General features: G+C 40.2%; 1 protein-coding gene across 2 annotated transcripts in view; it reads right to left on the minus strand.

Moving 5' to 3' along the window:
- Window positions 1–25,127, minus strand: part of EML6 (EMAP like 6) — a 523,485-nt gene that overhangs the window by 320,746 nt on the left and 177,612 nt on the right. For both annotated transcript variants that reach the window (XM_033938328.1, XM_033938329.1), the window contains exons 14-15: window positions 20,652–20,838; window positions 9,846–9,951 (exon numbers count right to left, since the gene is read on the minus strand). In XM_033938328.1, the coding sequence (XP_033794219.1) occupies window positions 9,846–9,951; window positions 20,652–20,838 (293 nt within the window). The remainder of the gene's footprint in view (window positions 1–9,845; window positions 9,952–20,651; window positions 20,839–25,127) is intronic.

The following is a 25,127-nucleotide window of genomic DNA, read 5'->3' on the forward strand; positions in this document are numbered from 1 at the left end:
CATTCACGATGCGGCAAATGTCAAGTTTGCCCACTAACGATGCAGGGTGATGTATTTGAAAATCCTATAAATCATAAACAATATCAACTGCGTTATATCACCACGTGCAGAACGGATTTTGTTATATACGTTATTAAGTGTCCATGCCAAAAAATATATGTAGGTAAAACTATTAGACAGTTTAATATTCGGATGGCAGAGCACAAATCTTGTTTAAACCTTCAGAGGAAAGAAGCTCCGCTTGTAGCTCATTGTATTCAATACAAGCATACATTTGAACAATTAAAATGTATGGTAATTGACAGAGTTGAGGTGTCTGTAAGGGGAGGGGACAGAGGGAAAAGGCTTTTACAAATTGAGCAGAGGTGGATTGATCGCCTGCATAGCCTTCAACCTCAGGGTTTGAATGTGGCTATTAATTGGCAGGTCTTCTTTTAAATTGGCATGATTTCTTATGGCTTGGGTTAACGTTGGAAATCCGTATTCTTCTATTTAGTTGTTTCTATTTAGGTGTGTTCATAGCTTGTCTTTGATGTGTTGGGTCTGTTTTTAACATGTATGAGTGTACGTATGCTTGGCTGGGTCGGCATTTGTTTGCCGATGAATGAGGTCACTTTCCAGAAGTGACGTCAGACGCTCTCATTCAATTTAAAAATCTCGTAGGTTTGTGTTGAATTGACTATTGACTCTTGAAATTGCTTGAGTCCTTGTATAGAGCAGTCGTTGGTTTATCTCCAGCCTATTCACCAGTGTAACATCGGCGTTGGTATCAGGTATGTTGCTGTTGAGGGGATAGGTTTTCCCTTCCGTGGAGTACGTATGAATGTTCGGATTTGTATGTGTTTCGGGTATATAGTTGCGTGGTTAGAAAATACCTATAAATTTAAATTTATAATTAGAAATATAATACAATACTTTTAATTGCTAAAGAACTGTTTAATATAGCAGGGTTGGGAACGTTTAGATTTATTGTATTCTAAATTTAAGAATTTAAGAGTTTGCCCATCAGCGATTCCATGGAGTCCTCTTTAAGTACAAGCAGTTAGTGCTTTCAAGTTAGATTAAGTAGGCTAGCTTTTTTCAAACTAAAATGTTCATGTTTTATTTTTAGTGATATTTTTGGCGTTTGCCTTGATGAAGCTCCTGTTCAATTAATGAGAGCGAAACGGAGATCTTCCGTCAAATTGAAATAAAGTATCGAGGAGAAAAACTGAATTAGAACACTTTCAGCTAAAGAAATGAAAGCTAAGTAACCCTGAATAGTATTTGAGAGGGTAACGGATATTTAAATTAGTAGACTACTTTATCAGTTGTTTTAAAGAAAGAAAAAGAAAAAATACAGAAAAAATATTTAAAACAAATTAAATTAATAAATTTACAATTATAGAGAACATAACTGGACCGATGATAGCTCACTAAATAAGTCACCAGCCTTGACAATATTTGTTGGCTTCTGATTGTGAGCGCTTGAGATTCCTGGTTCGTCTCTATATTATGTATGATAGTAGTTATAGCCTTGTATGATAGCCTATCCTAAGGATTCTAGTGAGATTCACAATTTTTGGAAAGAGTTACCTTTAGTAAAACCATGTTGCCTTGGATCCTGTAACCCATTAGATTCTAGAATTTTTACTATCCTTTCTTTCAGCAACACTTCCATTATTTTTCCAATTACCAAAGTGAGGCTTACTAGAAGTGAGGCTTACCAGCCTGTAGTTTCCCACTTCATTTCTGTGATCACTTTTGTGAAGAGGAACCACATCCAGTCTTCTCCAATCCCCAGGAACCACTCCTGTCTTCTTCAAAGGCATTGGCGACCTTGATGTCCAGGCATGCCTCTGCAGAGACACCAACTGGAGTGAAAGTAAGTGGTAATCCACCTGTCGACACTTGGCTTACATTGAAGAAGCAGCAGCCTGGGATGCCAAGGCATGTCTGGCAGGGGGGATATGTTTGTGCTTCTTAGCTTTCTTATGCAGGTCTCCTGATACACATTGCACCGAGGAAGTAGTAGAATCCCTGTGCTGCACTAATGCTTCCAATATGACATTGATGCAGTTGGTGCAAGGGTCGATGCTGGTGTTGATGTAAGCTGAGTGTCAGGCTTGTAATCCCCAGCCATGCTCAATGTCACTAATGCGGTACCAAAATACTTCTCAAAATTGAAGTTTATGGGCCTTTAGTGACTTCTTCTACATACGAGAGCAAAGGGTGCACATAATCTCCCAATGCTCAGGACTGATATACTGAACACAAAAATTGTGTTGATCAGTAGCTGAGATGGTCCTATTGAATCAAGTATACTTCTTGAAACTGGTAGGTATCTTGGACATGGAGGGAAAACCACTGACGCAAAGTCAGAGGGCTCAATGGTCCAGGGAGCTCAAGTAGGTATCATCCTAAAAAAGGCTTGATATTCCCGGTAGGAGAAAAGGTTCCAAAGTGGCCCGAAGGCCCGAAAATGATAAAGTCACAAAAATTTAAAAGAACTCGATTGAAGGGAAGAAAACGAAAGAAAACAACAAATTATGACTAAAATGGAAGAAAAATTTGAAGGGAAGGCACCAAAAAGGGAAGCTTGATATACTGAGAAAGCACTGTTACTTACCTGTTATATCAGGCAGATAGTCTCAAAGATGGGTGACATCATCCATGAAGCCCTGATACAGACAGTGCAAAAGTGTACTGTCACTTTAAACTTCTTCAAAAGTCTCGAGACTGTTTGTACTGTGCATGCACCAGTGTCTTCCTTCCTGACATTGGCTCGCAGAACCATCAGTTCAGTAAAAAGGCTAAGAAGCCAACTAAGGAAGGTAGGAAGGTTGTGAGAATATATGCCTGCTGTCCCTGGATAATACCTGTTACAGGTAAATAACTGTGTTTTATCCCAGGACAAGCAGGCAGTATATTCTCCCTAATACACCTTTGTAAAAGGAGCCCAATATGCCCATACTGTAGACAACTCTCTTAAATATACAAAATTCTGCATACATGTCAGACTTGCTTTTTAATCTTTTAACTGCACATTTATGAATAAGCTGATATCCAAGTACCTAAGCAAGTAACATAATAAAAAATCAGTATTTCATTAAACTACAATAAACTTAAAGTTTTCTCTCAAATCCATATACAGTGATACCTTGGATTACGAGCATAATCCGTTCCAGGAGCATGCTCGTAATCCAAAATGCTCGTTTATCAAAGCGAGTTTCCCCATAGGAAATAATGGAAACTCGCTTTGATGCGTTCCCCCCCCCCGAGAACCGGCATTGCTCCCCTCGAAGGCCCCCCCCCTGCGATCAGGCACCCCCCCTGCGATCCAGCACCCCCCTGCCTCGAACCGGCACCCCCCCGCCATGATCCGACCCCCCCCCCCGACACGATTGGGCACCCCCCTGCCAAGATCAGGCACCCCCCCGACACGATTGGGCACCCCCCCGACACGATCCGACATCCCCCCCCGACACAATTGGGCACCCCCCCGCCGCTTCTTACCCTCATCTGGGCACTCTTGAAGATCGGCCTACTCGTCTGCTGGGCCTTGAGCATCTGAGCATGCTCTTGAGCATCTGAGCATGCTCAAGGCCTGCAAGTTCACGTTCAGAACGTGAACTCACAGGCCTTGAGCATGCTCAGATGCTCAAGGCCCAACAGACGAGTAGGCCGATCTTCAAGAGCCCAGATGAGGGTAAGAAGCGGCGGGGGGGTGCCCAATTGTGTCGGGGGGGATGTCGGATCGTGTCGGGGGGGTGCCCAATCGTGTCGGGGGGGGTGTCGGATCGTGGCGGGGGGGTGTGCCGGTTCGAGGCAGGGGGGGTGCCAGATCGCAGGGGGGTGCCGGATTGCGGGGGGGGGGGGGTGCTCGTAAATCGAGCCATGCTCGGTTTCCGAGGCACCGATTTTGCGATTTTGCAAATGTTTTGCTCGTCTTACAAAACACTCGCAAACCGGTGCACTCGTAAACCGAGGTACCACTGTAATTTAATTTTTTTTAAAAGACAAATTCGTCTGCTATTTCAAAAATAGACTAAATTTCATCCTCATGTTCTGCATATTCTTTATACACCAGCTTTGTTCTGCTCTGCTATATTCACTGTGCATCTGGAAACAATTACAAAGTCACACAACATACAATTTACCTGACATTATTTTTTAATTATAGTATTTAGATTTTCCATGTTGTGTAATGAACTTCAACTTCATATAAAAATGGAATAAAGAAAATTCTGAGGTTAACCTTTTCTGGTCTATTTCAGGCTTGACCTGGTAACAGTGCAATAGAAATTGTAATGTACCCAGCACACCACTAATCAAACAATGAGAGGCTTTATATTCAAAGTGAGTTATGTGCTTGCATTAAGTTATGAAAGCATAGTTCAATTATGTATGAATGTTCAGCCCTTAAGATGGAGCTGTACTTATAATTTTAGAAATTAATGCATCTCAATGGCCACGACTTTGGTCTTGGAGGTTAAGATGTACTGTTTCAGCATCTATGAGACAAACTTGGTTTTTTCTTTTGCATAGAGCTTTTTGGACCCCTGTTTATTTACAAAAACTAAAGCTCTAGATCTAATAGATGTTGGCACTGTCATTTTGAAGCTGGGACATTAGATCATCTTTTATTCTATTGTCCATTTATTTTATCATTCTGGAAATCAATTTGGCCTCAAATTAATAGGATGTTAGAAAATCCGGTAGCCTTGACATATGATACTATTTTATTTGGAACAACTATGAGAGCAAGGAGTCAAATCTCGTCAGATAACAACAAGCTTTTGTTTATTTTAACTGGAATAGCAATACAACAAATAACATACAATTGGAAAACATATGACAGGTTAAATTATAATTTTTGGTGGAATTCTGTGTGTCATATATACAAAATGGAGCTCACAATAGCAACCCAAAAAGATTATATTAGTAAATTTCAGAAAATCTGGGGACCATTAACAGATTTTTGTAATGAATAATTAACTTTTCCCATGTTAAGGTATTTGATTAGGGGGGAAAGGGTGGGTTTTACTTGTTGTTATTATATAATACATGAGTATTTAAATAATTTCACAGTAAGGATAATTTTATGATTTATTGAATAGGGAGGAAGGGGGAGGGACTATTAGATTCAATAAGGATGATATAAATGTTAGATTTCTTTCATAATATTTAAAATATTATAGAATTTTAATTTGTAATGAAATGTTCAATTTGATGCTTATATGAGAGTTAATCAAGTGTGTATCTTTAAGTTTTAAATGAGTTTATTTGCTACACTTGTTGTAACATACGAAAATGAATAAAGAATTTAAAAACAGAAAACAGAAGGTAATTTTATGAAGGCCTTTTTGATGCATATATAAAAGCATATGTGACTACAATGCTGCTTATAAAACTACTCCAAAGTAAAAGTAAACATAGTGAATTTACCCTAACATGACTTGGGTATAGGCATGTCCAGAACAAATTAGATTATTAAATGATTAAAAAGGAATAAAGATTCATTTTAAAAAAAATTTCTTTATTCATTTTAAATCACACAAGTATACAGAAATACATCATTTATAACACTTGAAATCCTTTCTAATATCATCAGAAAAACATATATCCCTTCCCTCCCACCCTTCCTTAAATATTTCAAACAAAACTTATCATAAACATATTATGAATACTTAATGATTGTATACTTCTAAAACCACTCCCATCCCCCCAGTGTGTACATATAGTATCCAAGGAAAATGATGTCTACTCATTACAATATTTTTCCAATGGCCCCCAGATCTTTATAAAATTATTATAAATCCCTTTCTGCATAGCAATTACTCTTTCCATCTTATATATATGGCATAATGAGTTCCACCAAAATGTATAGTTAAGATTAGTATAGTTTTTCCAATTATTGGTAATATGCTGAATGGCGACCCCCCGTCATGATCAATAAAAGTTTGTTATTATGCAAAGAAATTTAACTTTTTTTCCTCATAGATATACCAAACAGAACTGTATAATAAGATAACGCAACATGGTTTTCTAATAGACAATTTACTTGAGTCCAAATTGAATTCCAAAATATCATAATACAGGGATAATAAAAAAGTAAATGATCCAACGTCCCCGCTTCCAGATTACAGTGCCAGCATCTATTAGATTTACAGCAATCTAACTTTTGTAAACGAACTGGGGTCCAAAACGCTCTATGCAACAAAAAGAACCAAGTTTATCTCATAGATGCAGACACTGTACATCTCATTCTCCAAGACCAAATTCGTGTCCATTGAGATGCAGAAATTTGCTGCTTAATCTCAATGCTCCAAATGTCTCTAAGACCAGTTTTTGTTTTTTATTCACATATCCAGATATTAATTTATACCACAATGTGGCTTGATGTCCCAAGAAGTCTGCTTGAAAGCATAGAACTCCATACTGTATTGATTATTCAAATTTTTCCAGTCAGGGAACTCCACCTGAATAGCCTGCTTCAGCTGCAACCATTTAAAACTTTGTGATTTATTCAGACCAAATCTATGTTGTAGCTGTGAAAAATCAAGCAGCTTACCATCTGAAATAACATCATTCAGAGTTCGAATACTTGCAATAATCCAGTTCTTCCATAAAATTTGAATCTTGGAGTTTATCCATAAAGATTGATTCGTTGATTTATTTATTGGAATAGGTGTTAAATTACTAATGTATCTCACTGTTTTCCATGTGTCAGATATAATTCTGTTTTCTTTGTATTTTCTAGGTAATTTAATACTAGGAACATGAGCTAAATTTAAAGGAAACAAAAGACGCCATTCTAAATATCAGGTGCATTATCAATGAGTTCTGGGAGGATCCAATACATACCCTGACACAAAATATAGGCTTGATGATACCTATAAAAATTTGGAAAATTTACCCCATCCTCCTCAATTGGCTTTTTAAGAGATACTAAAGCAATTCTAGGCATTTTACCAAGCCAAAGAAACTTCGTAAGGATACCATTAAGCTTTTTGTAAAAGGACCCCTGAAAAAAAATTGGTATCATACTCATTTGCTAACAAACTGCAGGCAGTATCATCATCTTAATAGTTTGAACTCTCCCCCACCAAGAAAGATGTAAAGGATTCCATTGCTCACATAACTCTGTAACTCTTTTTAATAAAAGTTTTTCATTCTCTTTTACTGTGTTATCAAGAGTATTTTTTATCATAATACCTAAATATTTTAATCTATCATCCTTCCATATAAATGGAAAAGAATCAAATAATCGTTTAGAACAATGCACATTTAGAGGAAGAATTTCAGACTTACTCCAATTTCCTTTCTCTAGAATAAATTTATTCTACGTTAATACCTTTCAAGTATTTGAACGTCTGAATCATATCTCCCCTGTCCCTCCTTTCCTCTAGGGCAGGGGTGTGAAACTCAGTCACATGAAGGGGCTGAAATCTAAAACACAGGCTAAGTCGCGGGCCAGACCTCGCCCAATATCCACCCCAGACCCTGCCCCCATAATAGTACTAATTGTAACACCATTTTTTCCATTCATTTTTCATATATACATACAATGTAATCTTATTAACAACACAAAATGGTTAACCACAAAATTAAACTACACAGGAGCAGGCTTGCCATAATATTTTCTGTACTTCATTAGAATCAGTCTTCCATCACGTCTACACACATGCTTTCTCAGCTCTTTAATCAGGATTAGGATTTGAGTAGTGAAATCCTAGTAGCCATTGATTTTCCACGTATTCAAACCTGGGGGAAAGGGGAAGGGGAGAAGGGCTTCATTTGAAGAATGAGGGTTTTCCCCAGGCCCCTAAGCACACAAGTACACTGGGCCCCCCTGGCCCTGCCATGCCCCCACCCCGCCCCTACCCTGCCCATGTCCCACCCCCATTTATCTGTTTTCTTATTTACTTCTTTATTTCACTTGTATTTCTTTTTTTTTTTTTTAATTCAAAACAAAGAAAGATTAGCATACCAGTGCACAATTGGTTTCTTTTATGCAACCCCCAAACATCTCTGAACAAATCCCCCTTCCTTCCCTTCCCATCTACTTACCAAGGACTTTAACTCTGAATCTTTTCCATGCATATATAAAAGTGTTCAAATATTTGTAAAGCAGTAATACTATCCGAAATATAAGTCTATATTAATAACCAAGTTTAAAAACGCCTCTCAACTGCCTCACTCTACATCAACCAAATGTATGTATAAACAACCAAATCTGTAATTCCTCTAGTACGTTCCACTCCATGTACGTTAACTTGCAACGAAACAACAAGGCAAGCAGTCCACCAAAGAAGCCAACATGAAACAAAAGAAGATTGGCAGAAAATAAGGAGATTCAAATCAGGTTTATTCAAGGTGCTCCCAAGAACCATATCTGATACATTTCACCAAACAATGCTAGTCAACGCTAACAAAAAACCAAACCATTTCTTTCATACAAACAGAACACAGAAAACACCTTCGCCTAGTATGGTATATGTAATCACAAACTAACCTCTCCCCCTTTTACAAAACTGTAGTATGGTTTTTAACCATGACCAGCGCTAAAAAAATGCTCTACAGTTTTGTAAAAGGGGGGATAAAATAGAAATACGTAGACAAAGTTTAAATAAACCCACCAAGAAGCTGGACTCTGCATCAGCCCCCTTTCTTTCCCTCCAACTCAATTCCATTCAGTATCCTTCCCTCTTATGTTTTCCCCCTTTCTCTGCACACCAATTCCATCAGCATCTGCCCCCTTTTTCCCCCCTCCCCATCCTTTCCACACGGCAATGGAAACGCCCCCCCCAGAAACGGCAACGACAACAACACGACAACGACAACAACATCGACGGACACCAACGCTGCCTTCTGCCGGCATCAATGGCAACGCGGCTGGCTCAGCTCTATGAAGATCCCACGATGACTTCATCTGCCGGAAGAAGTGACGTAGGAGGGGGGATGGACCGGTAGACACATTCATCGCGAGACCTTCTTGGAAATGCGTTGGCCGCGTTGCTGTCCATTAATGCCAGGGGGGGGGGCGGCCAGTGTTGTCATTGTTATTGGGTGGGGGCCCGTTGCCGTCTAAAAAAAATTGGCATATTGGTAAGTCATCCTTCAGAGGGCCCCCCTGACTAGTTCGGGCCCTAGGCACGTGCCTACTGGGACTATTCATTAATCCGGCCCTGGGTACCTGTGCTCTTATGTCTTCTGTGTCAATGCAGCCTTGGGAGATGAAGTAACTTCTGAGAGTATGTCCAAAGGTGATCAAGTCAGCCAGAAGCTCTCGTTCCCATTCAGTCTTTGACAGATTGTTGTCCTGTGCTGGAAAGTACTTCCATAACTTTCAAGTAGTATATCTTCTGGCCGGCTCCCTCCTCCTCATTTCCAGTGTGCTCAAAGCCGCGGGCGGCAGCTCCTAAGCACGTCCTGCGCCTGAACCGTAAGTCTTCTCTCTGATGTCGCAATGTCAGAGGAATGCTTCCGGATGAGGCGCGGGATGCACGAGGAGCCACTGCCTTCAGCTTTGAGTACACTGCAGAAATGAAGAGGAGGGAGCCAGCCAGAAGATAAAACACCCAGGTGCGGCAATGAAAATGCCACATTGCACCGCGGGCCACATAAAACAGCCAGGCAGGCCAGATTCGGCCCACGGGCCTTGTGTTTGACAGCTGTGGTCTAGATAGTTCTGTTGAATATTGGTTCATTAGGACTTATTTGGTTAGCAGGTCCTACTAACAAGATAACCCTTTTGAATATCAGCCCAAATACTTTTAATTTGTTTAAAAAAATAATCTCAGCTTAATAATATGAAAATTGAATGACTGCTGTTAAATGTTAGAGGCTATCACTGTACTTACCTGAAAAATCCAGTGCACAAACACCTCTTTGATGTGAACCTTTCAGAAGCGATAGGCATTTTAGAGTTTGAGTATCCCACACATGAATGGCTGCATCTCTCCCAACCTAAATCAGAAAGTCTGTATTATTTATTTAGTTTTAGTATTTATATACCGCTTATAGCCTAAGTGGTTTACATTCTGGTACTCAAGCATTTTCCCCTATCTGTTCCGGTGGGCTTACTACCTAATATACCTGAGGTAATGGGGGATTAAGTGACTTGCCCAGGGTCACAAGGAGCAGCAGGGGATTTGAACCCACAACCTCAGGGTGCTGAGGCTGTAGCTCTAACCACTGCACCACACATGCATGTTTCATCAGGGATCAGTTTACTAATGGCCTTTTTAGTTTACCCTGAAGCTTTTTTCAGCCATTTTCAAACAAGGTTCATTTGTGAGTGTAAGCAGCGACTTTCTAAGCCTGTAAAATTAATTGCAAAGAAAAAGATCCTCTCTTGGACTGGCATGTAAGAAATGTTTTAAATAAATACATAAGTAAAAGAATATGCCAAAGTGATTGCAGCTTTATACTTATTGATTCTGTTTTTGACCATTTAGGATTAGGAGAAATGGCATTCAAGAATTAAAGATAAAAACTCATCAAAATATCATGTGTTAAATATTCAAAGGGAAACAGCAAAAAGCGGAGATGACTGAGGGATAACGATATCATTGGAGCCACACTCTGGTAATAAATTTTATTAATGACCCAACACAGCCATGTTTTGGCAAGTGCCTGCATCAGGGGTCCTAGCATTAAAATAACATTGTATAAATAAATTGTTGCAAAGGGCTTTGTACATTTAAATATAAAACATACATACTCAGTATAAAAACATTATAATTCAAACATAAGCAATACTTTAAAAAGAATAAAAAAGAAAACCATATATCATATTAAAAAAATACTAAATAAACTAAGGGGGGAATTCATGAAAGAATGCCAAGTGAGCAGCCTCACACCCTGACACAGGTACCAAATTTTACAACTCCAAACCTGAACTACTTTTTTCCCTGAACTATAACTGGCTTTCAACCATCACCTTACTACCTCCCCTCATATCACCTAAGTGCCCCAAGTCTGCCAAAACTCCTCACAACAGCCTTCTTCAATTTATAACCTTTACTATTCTACTAACCAATTAACCTTTCCCTTGCAATTCCACTTCCCTTCCCATTCCTCTCATCCAAACTGCATACTACCAACCTATCATCCCCTAACTGAACTCATACACTACCTAACCCTCCTAACCACACACTCCAAAAGAAATGTCCAGTCATCCAGATTTTCCATTATTTGGACTGCTTTCTGCCGAGGTTAGTCTGGATAATTGGGGCCTGATTCTCCAAAGTGCGTCCCGATTTTAGTGGGGATGGGCGGATCCGCTATGCCTAAGGCCTGATTGGTCCAGGCTTCTAGAGCCTGGGCCAATCAGGCCTTAGGCTTCGGCGGGATGGGCCAGGAAGGGGCGGGCCCACCTCATTTCGATGAGGCGGGCCTGCCGGCTGGACGGGCAAGACCCATCTGGCCTTAAGAAAAGGTTAGTTTGGTGGGGTGGAGGTTTGGGGGCTGTTAGCGCCGGGGGGGTGCGGATTGGGCACCCTCCTGCCAGCGATCGATATTGTCGGGGGGGCATCTTCTGGCAGGAGGGTTTGGGCACCCTCCTGCCAGCGATCGGTAGTGTCGGGGTGGGAGGGAGATCAGTAATGTCGGGGGGGGGGGCGGTTGGTAGTGTCGGGGCGGGGCATCTTCTGGCAGGAGGGTTTGGGCACCCTCCTGCCAGCGATTGGACAGGGGGCCGCAGCCCGCTATACTTATAGCGGCAGAGAGATCCCTTGCCGCGATAAGTGTAGCGGGCCGTGTTTAATCTAACCCGATTCTCTAACCAGCGTCTGTAACATGGACGCCGGTTACAGAATCGGGGTTTAGTGTAGACCGATTCTGAATAGGACACCTCTCCCGGGCGTCCTATACAGAATCAGGGCCTTGGTGTCCTATCAAATAGTACAGATATAAAAAAAAATTATTATACTATCAGCTATAAATGTTTCTCTATATTATTGATAGTATAATGAAAATGTTATAGAACTTTTTTTCTTAATGAGATTATGTATATATTATATTTAAATGTATAAAGTTCATTTTAAATAATTTATTTATACAATGCTATTTTAATGTTAAAACACAGCCATGCTGGGTCAATAATCAAATTTATAACCAGAGTATGGCTCCAGTGACATAATTATCCCCATGGCATCTCCATATTTTTGCTGTTTCCATTTTCTGCAGCATGTTTTTTGGTTTTCTCTTGTCTCTTTTCTCAAAATTCAAAGTGGCCAGCCAGTACCTAAAGCACCAATGAAAATCATTACTCTTATACTCAGTGGCACTCTCCATTTAATTAGTGGCATGAATATGTACATGACTGGGATCTGTGCCTAGGTGGATCCTAGGCAAAGAAGCATCTTGGGCAAGCTTATCATAATACAACAATATTATATAACTACCATAATCAGGGTCCTATGTGGTTCTGCTTATAGAAAAAAAAATAGCAGATAAAAGGTAACATAGTAAATGACAGCAGAAAAAGACCTGAATAGTCCATCCAATCTGTCCAATAGGTACATGCATTATAAATTCATGATTAATTTAAATTGTCTCTTTTCTTTGATATTTCTGGATCATAGACCACAGAAGTATGCCTTGTACTGTCCTTGGGTTCTAACTACTAGAATTGCCGTTGAAGCTCTCTCCAGCATATCCAAATCATTCCAAATTACTGGAGTTCCCATCAAAGCCCTCCTCAGCCCATCCCAAAACAAATAGTCATATACAGAACATAGACCGTGCAAGGCTTCCCAGTTCAGGCCCTAGTTCTTCAATTTATGCCCTTCATTTTCTGATTAGAGATCCTCTGTGTTCATTCTACACTTTTTTGAATTTCATCACTATTTTGCTGTCCACCACCTCTCTCAGGAGGGCATTCCAAGCATCACCACCATCTCCATGAAAAATTTTTTTTCCTAATATTACTCTTAAGTTTACAACCCCACTACCTCAATTTATGCTCTCTAGTTTTACCATATTCCCTTCCTGGAAAAAAATTTGGTTCTCTATTAATACTTTTTAAGCATTTAAACATCCTTATCATCTCTCTCCTGTCCCTTAGAGTATACATATTCAGATCTTCCAGTCTCTTTTTGTACATCTTTTGGCTCAAACCCCTTACCATTTTTGTTGCCTTTCTTTGTTTTCTTATATCCTTAGCCATATACGGGCTCCAAAATTGAAAACAGTATTCTCTAGTGGATGAACATCAAGTAATTGGAAGAAACCTTGGAAAACAAGGAAGCATGGCGAGGACTGGCCTACAGAGTATCCAAGGGTCAGACACGACTGAATGGTTAGTAGTAATATTCCTAATAGGGCCTCATCAATGGCTTGTACAGGGGCATCAATACTTCCTTTCTCTATACAGCCCAGCAGCCTTCTAGCTACAGCCACCGCCTTGTCATACTGTTTCTTCACCTTCAGATCTTCAGACACTATCACCCCAAAGTCCCTCACCCCATCCATGCATATCAGCCCGTTACCTCCCAGCACATATGGCTCTCTCGGATTTCTACTCCCAAATTCATCACTCTGCACTTCTTTGCATTGAATTTTAGTTGCCAGACATTAGACCATTCTTCTAACTTTTGCAGATCCTTTTTCAGGTTTTCTACTCCCTCTGGAGTGTCCACTGTGTTACAAATCTTGGTATCGTCCACAAAAAGGCAAACCTTACCTTCTAACCCTTCAGCAATGCTGCTTACAAACATATCGAACAGACTTGGCCCCAGCACTGATCCTTGAGGTACTCCACTACTCACCTTTCTTTCCTCTGAGTGAATTCTATGAACTACCACACTATGGAGTCTGTCCATCAGCCAGTTTCTAATCAAGTTCACCACTTTGAACCCTAACTTCAGCCCATCAATTTTATTCAAGAGTCTGCTATGAGACATCGTGTCAAAGGTTTTGCTGAAATCTAAATATATTACATCTAGCCCATGTCCTTGATCCAATTCTCTGGTTGCCCAGTCAAATAATTCAATCAGATTCATTCGGAACAATTTACTTTTAGTAAAACCATGTTTCCTCTGATCTTAGAAACATAGAAACATAGAAAAATGACGGCAGAAAAGGGCCAAAGCCCATCAAGTCTGCCCACTCTAGTGACCCTTCTCCTTGAGTTTGCTCACCATCCCCTGCCCATTACCTCATTAGAGATCCCACATGAATATCCCATTTATTTTTGAAATCTGCCACGCTGTTGGCCTCAATCACCTGCCGTGGGAGTTCATTCCAATGATCGACCACCCTCTCAGTGAAGAAATACTTTCTGGAGTCACCATGAAATTTCCCTCCCCTGATTTTCAGTGGATGCCCTCTGGTGGACGAAGGTCCCATATCCTCTTCCACCTCGATACGACCCGTGATATATTTAAATGTCTCAATCATGTCCCCTCTCTCTCTTTGTTCTTCAAGTGAGTACAGCTGCAATTTATTCAGCCTTACTTCATACGGAAGATCCTTGAGCCCCGAGACCATCCTGGTGGCCATCCGCTGAACCGACTCAATCTTGTAACCCATTAGAATCTAGGAAATCCACTTTCCTTCCTTCAGTAACACTTCCATTATTTTTCCAATAACCAAAATGAGACTTAGCTGCCTGTAGTTTTCCACTTCATCTCTAAGACCTCTTTTCTGAGGAGAGACCACATCTGCTCTTCTCCAATACCAGTAAACCACTCCCATCTCCAACGATTTATTGAACAAATCTTTAAGAAGACCTGTCAGAACTTCTCTGAGCTCCCTCAATATCCTGGGATGGATCCTATCCAGTCCCATTGCTTTGGCCACCTTTACTTTTTCAAGTTGTTCACAAACACTTTCTTCCATGAATAGCATGATATCCACTCCATTCTCATGTATAACCTTGCTAGCCAAATCATGGTTCTTCTCCAGGATTTCCTTCAGTGAAAACAGATGTACATAGTGCCCATAAAAACACTCCTTGATTTTAAATGGTTACAAAATCAAAACTTATTGGAATATGTTTATAAACAAGATGACAGCAAATGCAAGTCCTAAAAAGTACAGTTAGCAAGATCTTACACAATCACTTGCACTTTCATGCTTATAAGCTGCAATTGGTGCAGAAGTTACAACTTCAGAAGATACAATGAGACAAAATGACCAGGTGTTCCTCAAGTGGCCCCCGAGATCACCAGGTATTATTGTTTGTGACTTTTTCCTTTGGGGGTACCTACCTCCCCTACCCAAAACTATGGATGATCTGCAGGAACGCATCACTGAAGCTATAAATGCGATCACACCAGATATGCTTCGAAGATTCTGGTCCGAGCTCGATTATAGTATCAATGTTTTCCGAGTAACAGGTGGGGCGCACATCAAGTGCATGTAATCAACAGATACCATATGAAACTGTGAGTTGATGAAACTAGCCTCAAAGGTGAAAGAATATTCCAATAAATTTTAGTTTTGTAATAATTTAAAACCAAGGAGTGCTTTGTGGGCACCCTGTATTTGTTTAGCACATTTGTTTTTTTCTCATCACTTTCCACATAGTGGTTCATATCTTCTTTCAGTCTCACAATTCCATTTTTTGTCTTCCTCATGTCACTAATATACCTGAAAAAAATTTTGTCTCCCTTTTTTACATTTATACCCATTTGCTCTTCTGCTGTTACCAGGTGTATCTCTCTTTTGGCTTCTTTCGGTTTTATCTGGTATTTCTTTCTGTACTCTTCTTCTTGAAGTTTTTTTTATATTTCAGGAACACAAACTCTTTTGCCTTTATTTTCTTTGTCACTAGTTTGGAGAATCATATCAGTTTCCTTTTTCTCTTGTTTTTATTTATTTTCCTTACATAAAGGTTGGTGGCCATTTTTTTATTGCTCCTTTCAACTTGGACTACCGTTTTTCCACTTCTCTTATGTCCTCCATCCTATCAGCTCTTTCTTCAGGTACTCCCCCATGCTACTAAAGTCTGCATGTTTGAAATCCAGGACTTGGAGGTTTGTGTGGCCGCCCTCACTTTAGCTGTTATATCAAACCAAACCATTTGATGATCGCTACTTCCTAGGTGAGCACTCACTTGGACATTAGAGATACACTCCCCATTAGTAAGCACCAGATCCAGTATTGCTTTTTCCCTTGTGGGTTCCATCACCATTTATTGGAGCAGAGCCCCTTGAAAGGCATCTACAATCTCTCTACTTCTTTGTGAATCTGCAGATGGAACTTTCCAGTCCATATCTGGCAGGTCGAAATCACTGAATAGCAGCAACTCTCCTTTCTTTCCCAATTTTTTATTTTTATTTTTTGCAAAGTTTGCAACTAAAGGAGGACAACGACTTCAGTATAGAATCCTATGTCTTTGAAACATTAAATGATTATAGCCCAGTATGTTTACATCCCATCCAAGGGAATCAGCAAACCATGGCCCTGTGATAGCAACAATATCCAAGTTTGCCTCTAACATCAGGGCTTGCAGATAATGAACTTTGTTGCTTAGAGTGTGAGCATTTGTGGTCATTGCTTTCCAGTTATCTTTCCATGGTAATCTCATATTTTTGTATAGGTTTTTGTTTAGTTTCACTTCCTGTTGCATTGTTAAAAAGTAAGTTGCTAAGATTGTTGTTCAAATTGCTATCTTTACTACATCACATCTTGTATTTTTCTGGGGATGGCCACTATAATTGTCCTGCTTATATATGCCACCCCCACCTTCTAGTTTAAATGCCTAGAAACATATTGCCTGAATTCCTTAGCATGGATTCTTTTTCCTGCTATAGTCTCTCGTCTTTCCATGTATTACCTCATCCTTCTATGTACCTAAAGTTTTCTTAATGACACCATGCTTTGAGCCACTTATAGAAGTTCTCTGTATTTTGTACTCTTTCCTCTCCCTTTCCATAAGTGGGCAGTACTTCAAAAAGATCTACAATCTTTACAAAAGGTTTTAAGCCCTCTCCCAGCTCCCAAAAAGCTTTCTGTGCTGCAAGTGGGGAATTGTTAGGCAGGTCACTTGTTCCCAGATAGATAACAACATCAGTGTTAGAATTCTTAAATTTATTCCCTAAGTATAGTCAGTATTTGCCTGGTATTGCTGGTAGCCAAGGATCCTGGGGCTCCTTGACTTGTGTTCCATGGTTAATGCCTCTGCTGATGGAATCCTTTGCTGATGGAATCCCCTAGCAGAAATAGTTTTCTGTTTTAAGCTTTTTTTTTTTTTTTTTTTGCTTTGGGTGTGCTTTTCCTTTCGAGTTACCTTCACTGGTTCTAGTTCTACCTCAATTCTTTTTTCTTGGGCATCACAATGCTCTAATGGAGCAAAAGAGTTCTGTAGGGGTGCTGCTCATCAACTCTTCTTGTCAACTGCAGGATAGGGAGAAAAGACAGTGGTGGCTCTAGTCCCCATTTCTTTCTATCAGAAGCTGACTTACAAAGTATAAAAAATAATTACCTTGGAAGCCATTGAGTTAACCCGAGGAGGCCCCTTCTAAACACTTAGACCTTAGGCATATACCTAATTTGTTTGTGCTTTAGAACATAAGAATTGCCGCTGCTGGGTCAGACCAGTGGTCCGTCTTGAATCCCTAGAGGGTGTTTTCCTCTATAACAGCCTCCGGAAGAACATTCCATTTTTCTACCACTCTCTGGATGAAGAAGAACTTCCTTACGTTTGTACGGAATCTATCCCCTTTTAACTTTAGAGAGTGCCCTCTCGTTCTCTCCACCTTGGAGAAGGTGAACAACCTGTCTTTATCTACTAAGTCTATTCCCTTCATTATCTTGAACGTTTCGATCATGTTCCCTCTCAGTCTCCTCTTTTCAAGGGAGAAGAGGCCCAGTTTCTCTAACCTCTCACTGTATGGCATCTCCTCCAGCCCCTTAACCATTTTGGTCGCACTTCTCTGGACCCTTTCGAGGAGCACTGTGTCCTTTGTCACCACCTATGCTTTGGCCGAGCGGTTTTAGGTAGCCAGGCAGCAACATATGCTCCACTACTGGCGCGAGCCCCCTTTGAAGTAGGGGAAACCTTTCCACTGGGATACCTGGATTTGCTCACTAGCACAACTTCTGTGTGGGTTCCTAAGGAAAACCAACAGTCCGGAGGGTTCAAGATGAAATACTGAGCTTTTATTAAAGCCTTGCTCACAGCATTCCCATGCCCACCAGGTACTTTCGGTGGCATGAATTTACATTCACAGGAATACAAAAGAACTTTCTCAAAACAAAAAAAGATAAACTTCTTTGCTCTGGACTTTAGCACAGCATACTACATAGTCCCAACAGTCCTCTTCACCACAGTTAGATATTGGCTTAAGTCATTTGCTATTAGAGCAACAGCTCTGCCAGTTTATTCTTGTTCAGTGCAACTGGCTACCTGAACTTATGCAGTAAGGCTAACCTGAGTTTTCACAGTGCAACGGAGCAATCTTCACTTCAGCGTTCTCCCTCACGACTGCTCAAGCAGGCAGCCTTAATTACTTTACACAGAACTGCAGCTGTGAACAGGCACGGAGGTTTGGTAACCTGACACCACAGTTCTTCAGCTGTTCTTCCTGCTCGGTGTTGTTTAGCTATGCTGAGATACACTCAAGCACTGATATCTGCACTGGTGCTTTACTCGGACAGTAAACTTTGCCCCTTGTAATCTTAAAGTCTCTGTCCTGAACATGCATTCACCTCTCAAAGCAAGCCATGGAGGAACAATAAGGTAAAAACAAAAGCATTCCCTTAAAACTCACAGGGTTATGCTGTCTCCATGGATTCAGGTTGGCATTCACCTGGAGCATTACTTTCCTCTGTTAACATGGGCTCAATACCACTGGGTTCAAGGGCAGAGTTCACCACTGGCTCTTCTATCATATCCCAGTCAGACTCAATCCCCGACCTGGCTGTTCCTCAGGTAGGGCAGCCTCATGCTGGACTCTCTGTCCCTGCACAGCTTGTCTTCCCGGGACTCTCCAGCCCAGCCCCTCCTCCGTCCTCCTTAGCTCTCTACAGAGCCTCGGTTTAAGCTGTAGGAAGAAACCACTCCCCTGTAGCTGCAGGGGGGAGAGTTTCCTTCCCTCTGCTGGCGTACCATGGCCCTGTACAGCGGCTTAACCCTCTCTGATCTGTTCGTGATCCCCTTCTTAATCATTCCTAGCATTCTGTTCGCCCTCTTCGCCGCCGCCACACATTGCACAGATGGCTTCATCGACTTGTCGACCAGTACTCCCAAGTCTCTTTCTGGGGGGTCTCTCCAAGTACCGCACCGGACATCCTTAATTCTGCTCTATATTGAAACTTATACGGGGTGTAGTTTGGACAGAATGAAGGTGGAGGTTGCAATGTAGATATATATGTATTTTATAAATTATACATATACATACATGGGACCCAATAATCTGACCTTGGGAAGCAGCCCAGCTACCTCCCACAGTCCACAGCAAATCTGGATATTCAATGCCAGGGCTGTATTGGGCCACTAACATTGAATATTCAGGTTTAATTTCACTACCTTGAACTTAGCCAGTTAAGCTGATATTTAGTGGCTGGTTGGCTAAGGAAAAATGGTGAAAGATAGAATTGCTTTTTAGGTGGGTCTATCTAGTCGCTAGTCTTAACCAGCCAGCTGCTGAGTACTGGCGGTGACTGGCTATGTTGTGAGACACAGCCTGTCACGGCCAATCCATCGAGCCAGATAGTCAGCAAAAGACAGCCAGGTGTCTCCTACTCAGTATCAGCAGATACCCAACAGCTAAGTGGTACTTAGCTGACAGGAAGCAAATCTACAGCTGAGTAAATACTGCTGAATATCAAGAGGAGAACATACACACAGAGTGCCGGTTACATAAAAAAATACAGTAAAATACAGTTTTCTTAAAGGGAAACAACCCTTCAGACCAGCACTACCTCAGGATTTTTTTTTTTTTTTTTTTTACAGAACAGACTCCACAGGCTCTCGAAGCAATATGCCTTGCTTGACTTAGGGGGCAAGGCTTACTGCTGAGGCTCCTCTAAAAAAATGTGGGGAGGTGGAGGAAGTGGGGGGAGGGACCCCGCTCGTGACCCGCCGGGTTTGACACCCCCGAGGTCGGACGGACCCCCAAACAGGGCCCGACCAAGCTCCGTCCAAAAACAGGGACAATAAACCCCTAAACAAATTCCAACAGCCCTACCAAGAGAGATGGGTACAGATCACTCAACACCTGCTGGAGACTGAAAGAAGACTGAGGGAAATAGAGAAGGGAGGATAGTATATACTGTCCCAAAGTTTTGTTTTCAGTCTCCACCTGCTGGTCATGATTAGATATATACCCATTCGTAAAGTTAACCTCTACTGGTCTGGAGAGTGCTAAAGAATTACAGCTTCTTTAAAGCAGATGTAAATTTGTGCATTGGCATTTGTGCATTATTAGGGCTGAATCTGGAAGACTATTTTATTAAGGCACATAGATGTCTATATTGCTTTTAGAAAATAGCTACTTTATTTGGACTTCTTGCAGGTGTTCTTATAAAAGCAAGCCCTAAATAAAACATTTTTCAGAATGTAAGGCATCTATTAGAAATAATAATAATACATAATATTTAAAGTAGATTTTTTTAAATGATCAGAATGTACAGTCAATAGATAAGAGTCCATTGGCTTGCCCTGCCAAGTGATCTATTCTATTCTGTTCATGTTGGTTAGAAGAAATTTTCACCTGCCCAGTGGCTACGTAGTCTTTCACTGGATGAATGGCTAGGCTGAGGATGTCATCGTCATGACCAAGATAAAATCTTTGAGAATGCTGCTGCCTGTTGTACACCACACCTGCTGCAGCAATATGGTAGACCACTTCACCAGTCTGCGTGTAGAATAAATTATTTCGACAATCATATCCTCTGTATCTGAAATAAATATAATTTGAAAACTGAATAATTATAAAAAGCCTTCTGTTCTCAGAAGTGGCAGCCAGTAGTTAATAAAGCTGATAGTAAAACCTTGTGTCTATATTAGCAGTTACTCTTTCTCCCAGCCTTATTGAAGGAGCAGCACCAACTCATCTCTACCTCACCAGGCTCCAATCTTGATTACAGAAGCTTCTCTCTCCCCAAACTCTACTCCTAGCAGCAGTAACTCTTTTCTCTTCTCAGATCATACTCCACCTGGCAATAGCTTCCCTTCCTGCCAAGCTTTGCTCCTGATTAGAGCACTTCTTCTTTCCCCTGACCCTATCAGCATCAATAATCCATTCTTACCCCTGTGTCCTATTCCTAGTAGCAATAATTATTTTTCCTCCACGCTAGATCCCAAATCCACTTACACTAGTTCCTCACTCCTTAACCCCTACACCAAAGCTCATCAGTTTGTGGAATGAGAAATGGTTGAAAGACAGAAAACAGAGAGTGGATTTAAACGGTCAATATTCTCAAAAGAGAAGGGTAAATAGTTGGGTTTCCCAGGGGTCTGTGCTGGGACCGCTGCGTTTTAACATATTTATCAATGGTCTAGAAGAACTGGGATCGCCTTAACTTTAATTTGTGGTGGGCAAATCTATGATTTGAAACAAACTGGAGAAAATATTTCTTCACATAACGTGTAATTAAACTCTGGAATTCATTGCCAGAGAATGTGGTGAAATCAGTTAGCTTAGTGGGGTTTAAATTGGTTTGGATAATTTCTTACAAGAGACGTCCATAGGCCATTATTGAGATGGCTTGGGGAAGTCTACTGCTTATTCCAAGGATAAGCAGCATAAAATCTGTTTTACTACTTGGAATCTTGCTAGGTATTTGGGACCTGGGTTGGCCACTATTGGAAACAGGATACAGGGCTTGATGGACCTTTGGTCTGTCCCAGTATGGCAATTATTATGTTCTTATGTGGGCATGACCCACTGATTGCAGCTAAATGAAATTATGTGCAGAATAATGATGCTCCACTGAAGAACCCACCAAGCTTGCAACCCAAACATGGGTTTTATGACCCCCCCCCCCAATTTGGGTCCAAACACACAGTTAAGAAAGCTCTGCCCTAAACCTAACAGAAAGTTTCCTGGAGGGAATTTAATGTATACATGCTGAGATTCTTCCTTTCATGAGCCACTGTAGGGTTCCTCAGGCCTTGAAAACAGGAAGGACTTTAGAGAAGCACATGGGTTACCAAGGCCCCATCCATAAAGGAATATAAAATAGGCCTGGGGTGTGCAACAGGAATGTGGAAAGAAAAAAACAGAGTGAAGGAGTGGCCTAGTGGTTGGGCTGCAATCTCAGCACCCTGAGGTTGCAGGTTCAAGCCTAGTGCTGCTCCTTGTGACCCTGATCAAGACACTTAACACTCCATAGCCCCAGGTACGTTAGTCAGATTGTGAGCCCACCTGAATGTAAACTGTTTAGGTTATAAGCAATGTACAAATACTAAAAAATAAATTTAAAAAAGGTGCAATGACTGCGATGGGAGAGAGTCGTGGCTGAGGCCAGAAGGAAAACTTTTACTGATGGGGAGGGAATGATTTACCTCAGAAAGGGAGCTTTCTCAGGTATAGCTGGGGCAATTGAGGTCATGGGAGATTTTCTAAGAGGGGCTGTATGGGTGATCAACATTAAGGGGCGATAGTGATTGAGGCCAATAAGAAGGGGTTGCTTTGTAGGGACGATAGGGCTATACACCCTGTGGCATTTGTTTATGTATTATCCCATGTTGTGCTTTTCACCTGTAGCAACATTTGCTTGAGTGAGGGACTAACTGGACCTATTTTAGTGACTTCATCAATCATGCTGATGAATGAACTACAGAACTCATCTCCAAAGGGATGTACAGAAAAATGTTTGGGTCACACACTATATGCAAACAATATAGTTCTACATATTTGTCTTATTTTATCTATATTCTGCTTTTATATATAAAAGACTACCTTTAATATAAGACTGTTGTATTTGTATGAGTTGATCAGTCAAGGATAATGGCAAAGGGAAAAGCATCTACATATTTATAAATAAAATATAAACCTAGTAACAACTCAATATTCAGATGCCTTTCCCTAGATCATTATACATTTTTCCCTCTCAAATTATCAATAAATCAAAATATATATATATATTTTTTGATTTATTGATAATTTGAGAGCTAATATGAAAGCTAATAGATTTATAAAGAAAGAATTACATTCGCTCCTGATTGAAAAAAGCAGTGAAATTTAAGATCATGCTGCTGACACACAAAATCATTCAGAACCGCAATATCTAGCAAACTGAATACATAATCATAAACCAACTCATGCCCTATGCTCGAACCTAGAATACCTACTGGAAATACCCTCCTTCAGAGACATCAAATACAAATGCATCAGGAAAAAAATGTTCTCGGTGATAGCTCCAATGTGGTGGAAATCCCTTCCACGTGAATTTAAACTAGAAAAGGACACCAAAGGGTTCAAGAAAGGAATAAAGACAATACTCTTCACAGAAAACTTTAGCAAATAAAGAAACAATTAGGGAGAATAGCAACATGAAGGAAACGAATACAAAGAAAGATGAATATATGATACACAAAAACTATAATAATAGTATATGTACATAGATGGTATAAATAGGTAAGATATACATATATTTAACTCATGTAATGTAACAACTTTACTGAAGCTCAGGCAAACTGCTCTGAATTGACTCCCTAATCATTAGTAACGGTATAGAAGCTTCCAATAAATATGGTTAAATTAGGTCTTACCTGCCAATTTTCTTTCTTTGAGTCCCTCAGACCATTCCAGATGCTCTCCTGCCAACAGGTGGAGACTGAGAACTACCGAACTATAACGTCAATGTATATAGCATTCTGTGTTACTAAAACCCTGTTTTTGTATTTGTAAATCATATGGATCACGATATTGCGATCAAATCAAATTTTAAATAAACTTGAAACTTGATTCAGCCAGTGTTTTCTTAACAAAGCAGTAGAAAACAAACTCCCCCAAACACCTAAACTTTTACATAAACTCCTAAAGAACACCAATGACAGATGTACTGAAATTTCATAGAAGTCCCCAACAAGGACTTATGAGAGAAAACTAGGGAGCAGAAAAGCAACACTCATGCACCTTCTTCAAACTGCTAAAGAACATACAGTATACAAAGGCATAAAGACAGGTTCTAAAATGATCTGGAGGGACTCAAAGAAAGAAAATTAGCAAGCAACACCTAATTTAACTGTCCTCATCATACTTCCAGACTATTCCAAACACTTAGAATATACTAAAGCAGAATTATTCATGATCCTGTGCTAACCATGGACAACACACTGAACTACAAAGGCTGCACCTTATCTGATTTGTAGTATCTGGCATAGGAATGCAATGAAGCTAAGTAGCTGTCCTACAAATTCCTTGAGGTGGAATCAAACAATGCTCCACCCACAATGATGCCTGTTTTCAAGAAGGGGTTGGACAAGGATGCCCACTATCTCCTTTGCTTTTTGATATCGTTTTAGAACCCTTGTTATTAGCTATAGAACAGGTAAGAGAGATACAGGGTATTCCGCATTCAGATAGAGAATATAAATTATCAGCATATGCGGATGATATTTTACTTTATTTGAGAAATCCGGAAACAACCATTCCAAATTTGCTTGAATTGATTGAAAAATTTGGAAAATTTTCAGGTTATAAAATAAACTGGAATAAATCAGAAGTGCTTCCACTCAATGTACATTGTACATTGTATTTGACTCATTTTCTTTTATTTGGAAAGAAGAAGGATTAAAATACTTAGGAATTTGGATTACAAAAACTATGGATGAGACTATGAAAATTAATGAAAAAAATTTATTACAAAAAGTGTCAGAAATGTGTGAACAATGGAATCCTTTATGCATATCTTGGTGGGGGAGAGTGCAAACTGTAAAAATGATGATATTATCAGTAGTTTGTTACCAAATGGGTATGATACCAATTTTTTTTCAGGGGTCTTTAACAAAAAATTGGATAAGATGTTAACAAAATTTATTTGGCTTGGAAAAAACCCCAGAATTGCTCTAGTATCTTTACAAAGACCAATTGCGGAGGGAGGGGTAAATTTTCCAAATTTTTATAGGTACCATCAAGCCTATATTATGCGTCAGGGTATGTATTGGATCCTCCCAGAGCCCATTGAACATATACCAGATTGGTTCTGGTTAGAATGGAGATTAATGTTTCCTTTACGTC

This window comes from Geotrypetes seraphini, chromosome 3 (genome assembly GCF_902459505.1).
Source record: "Geotrypetes seraphini chromosome 3, aGeoSer1.1, whole genome shotgun sequence".
Lineage (NCBI taxonomy): Eukaryota > Metazoa > Chordata > Amphibia > Gymnophiona > Dermophiidae > Geotrypetes > Geotrypetes seraphini.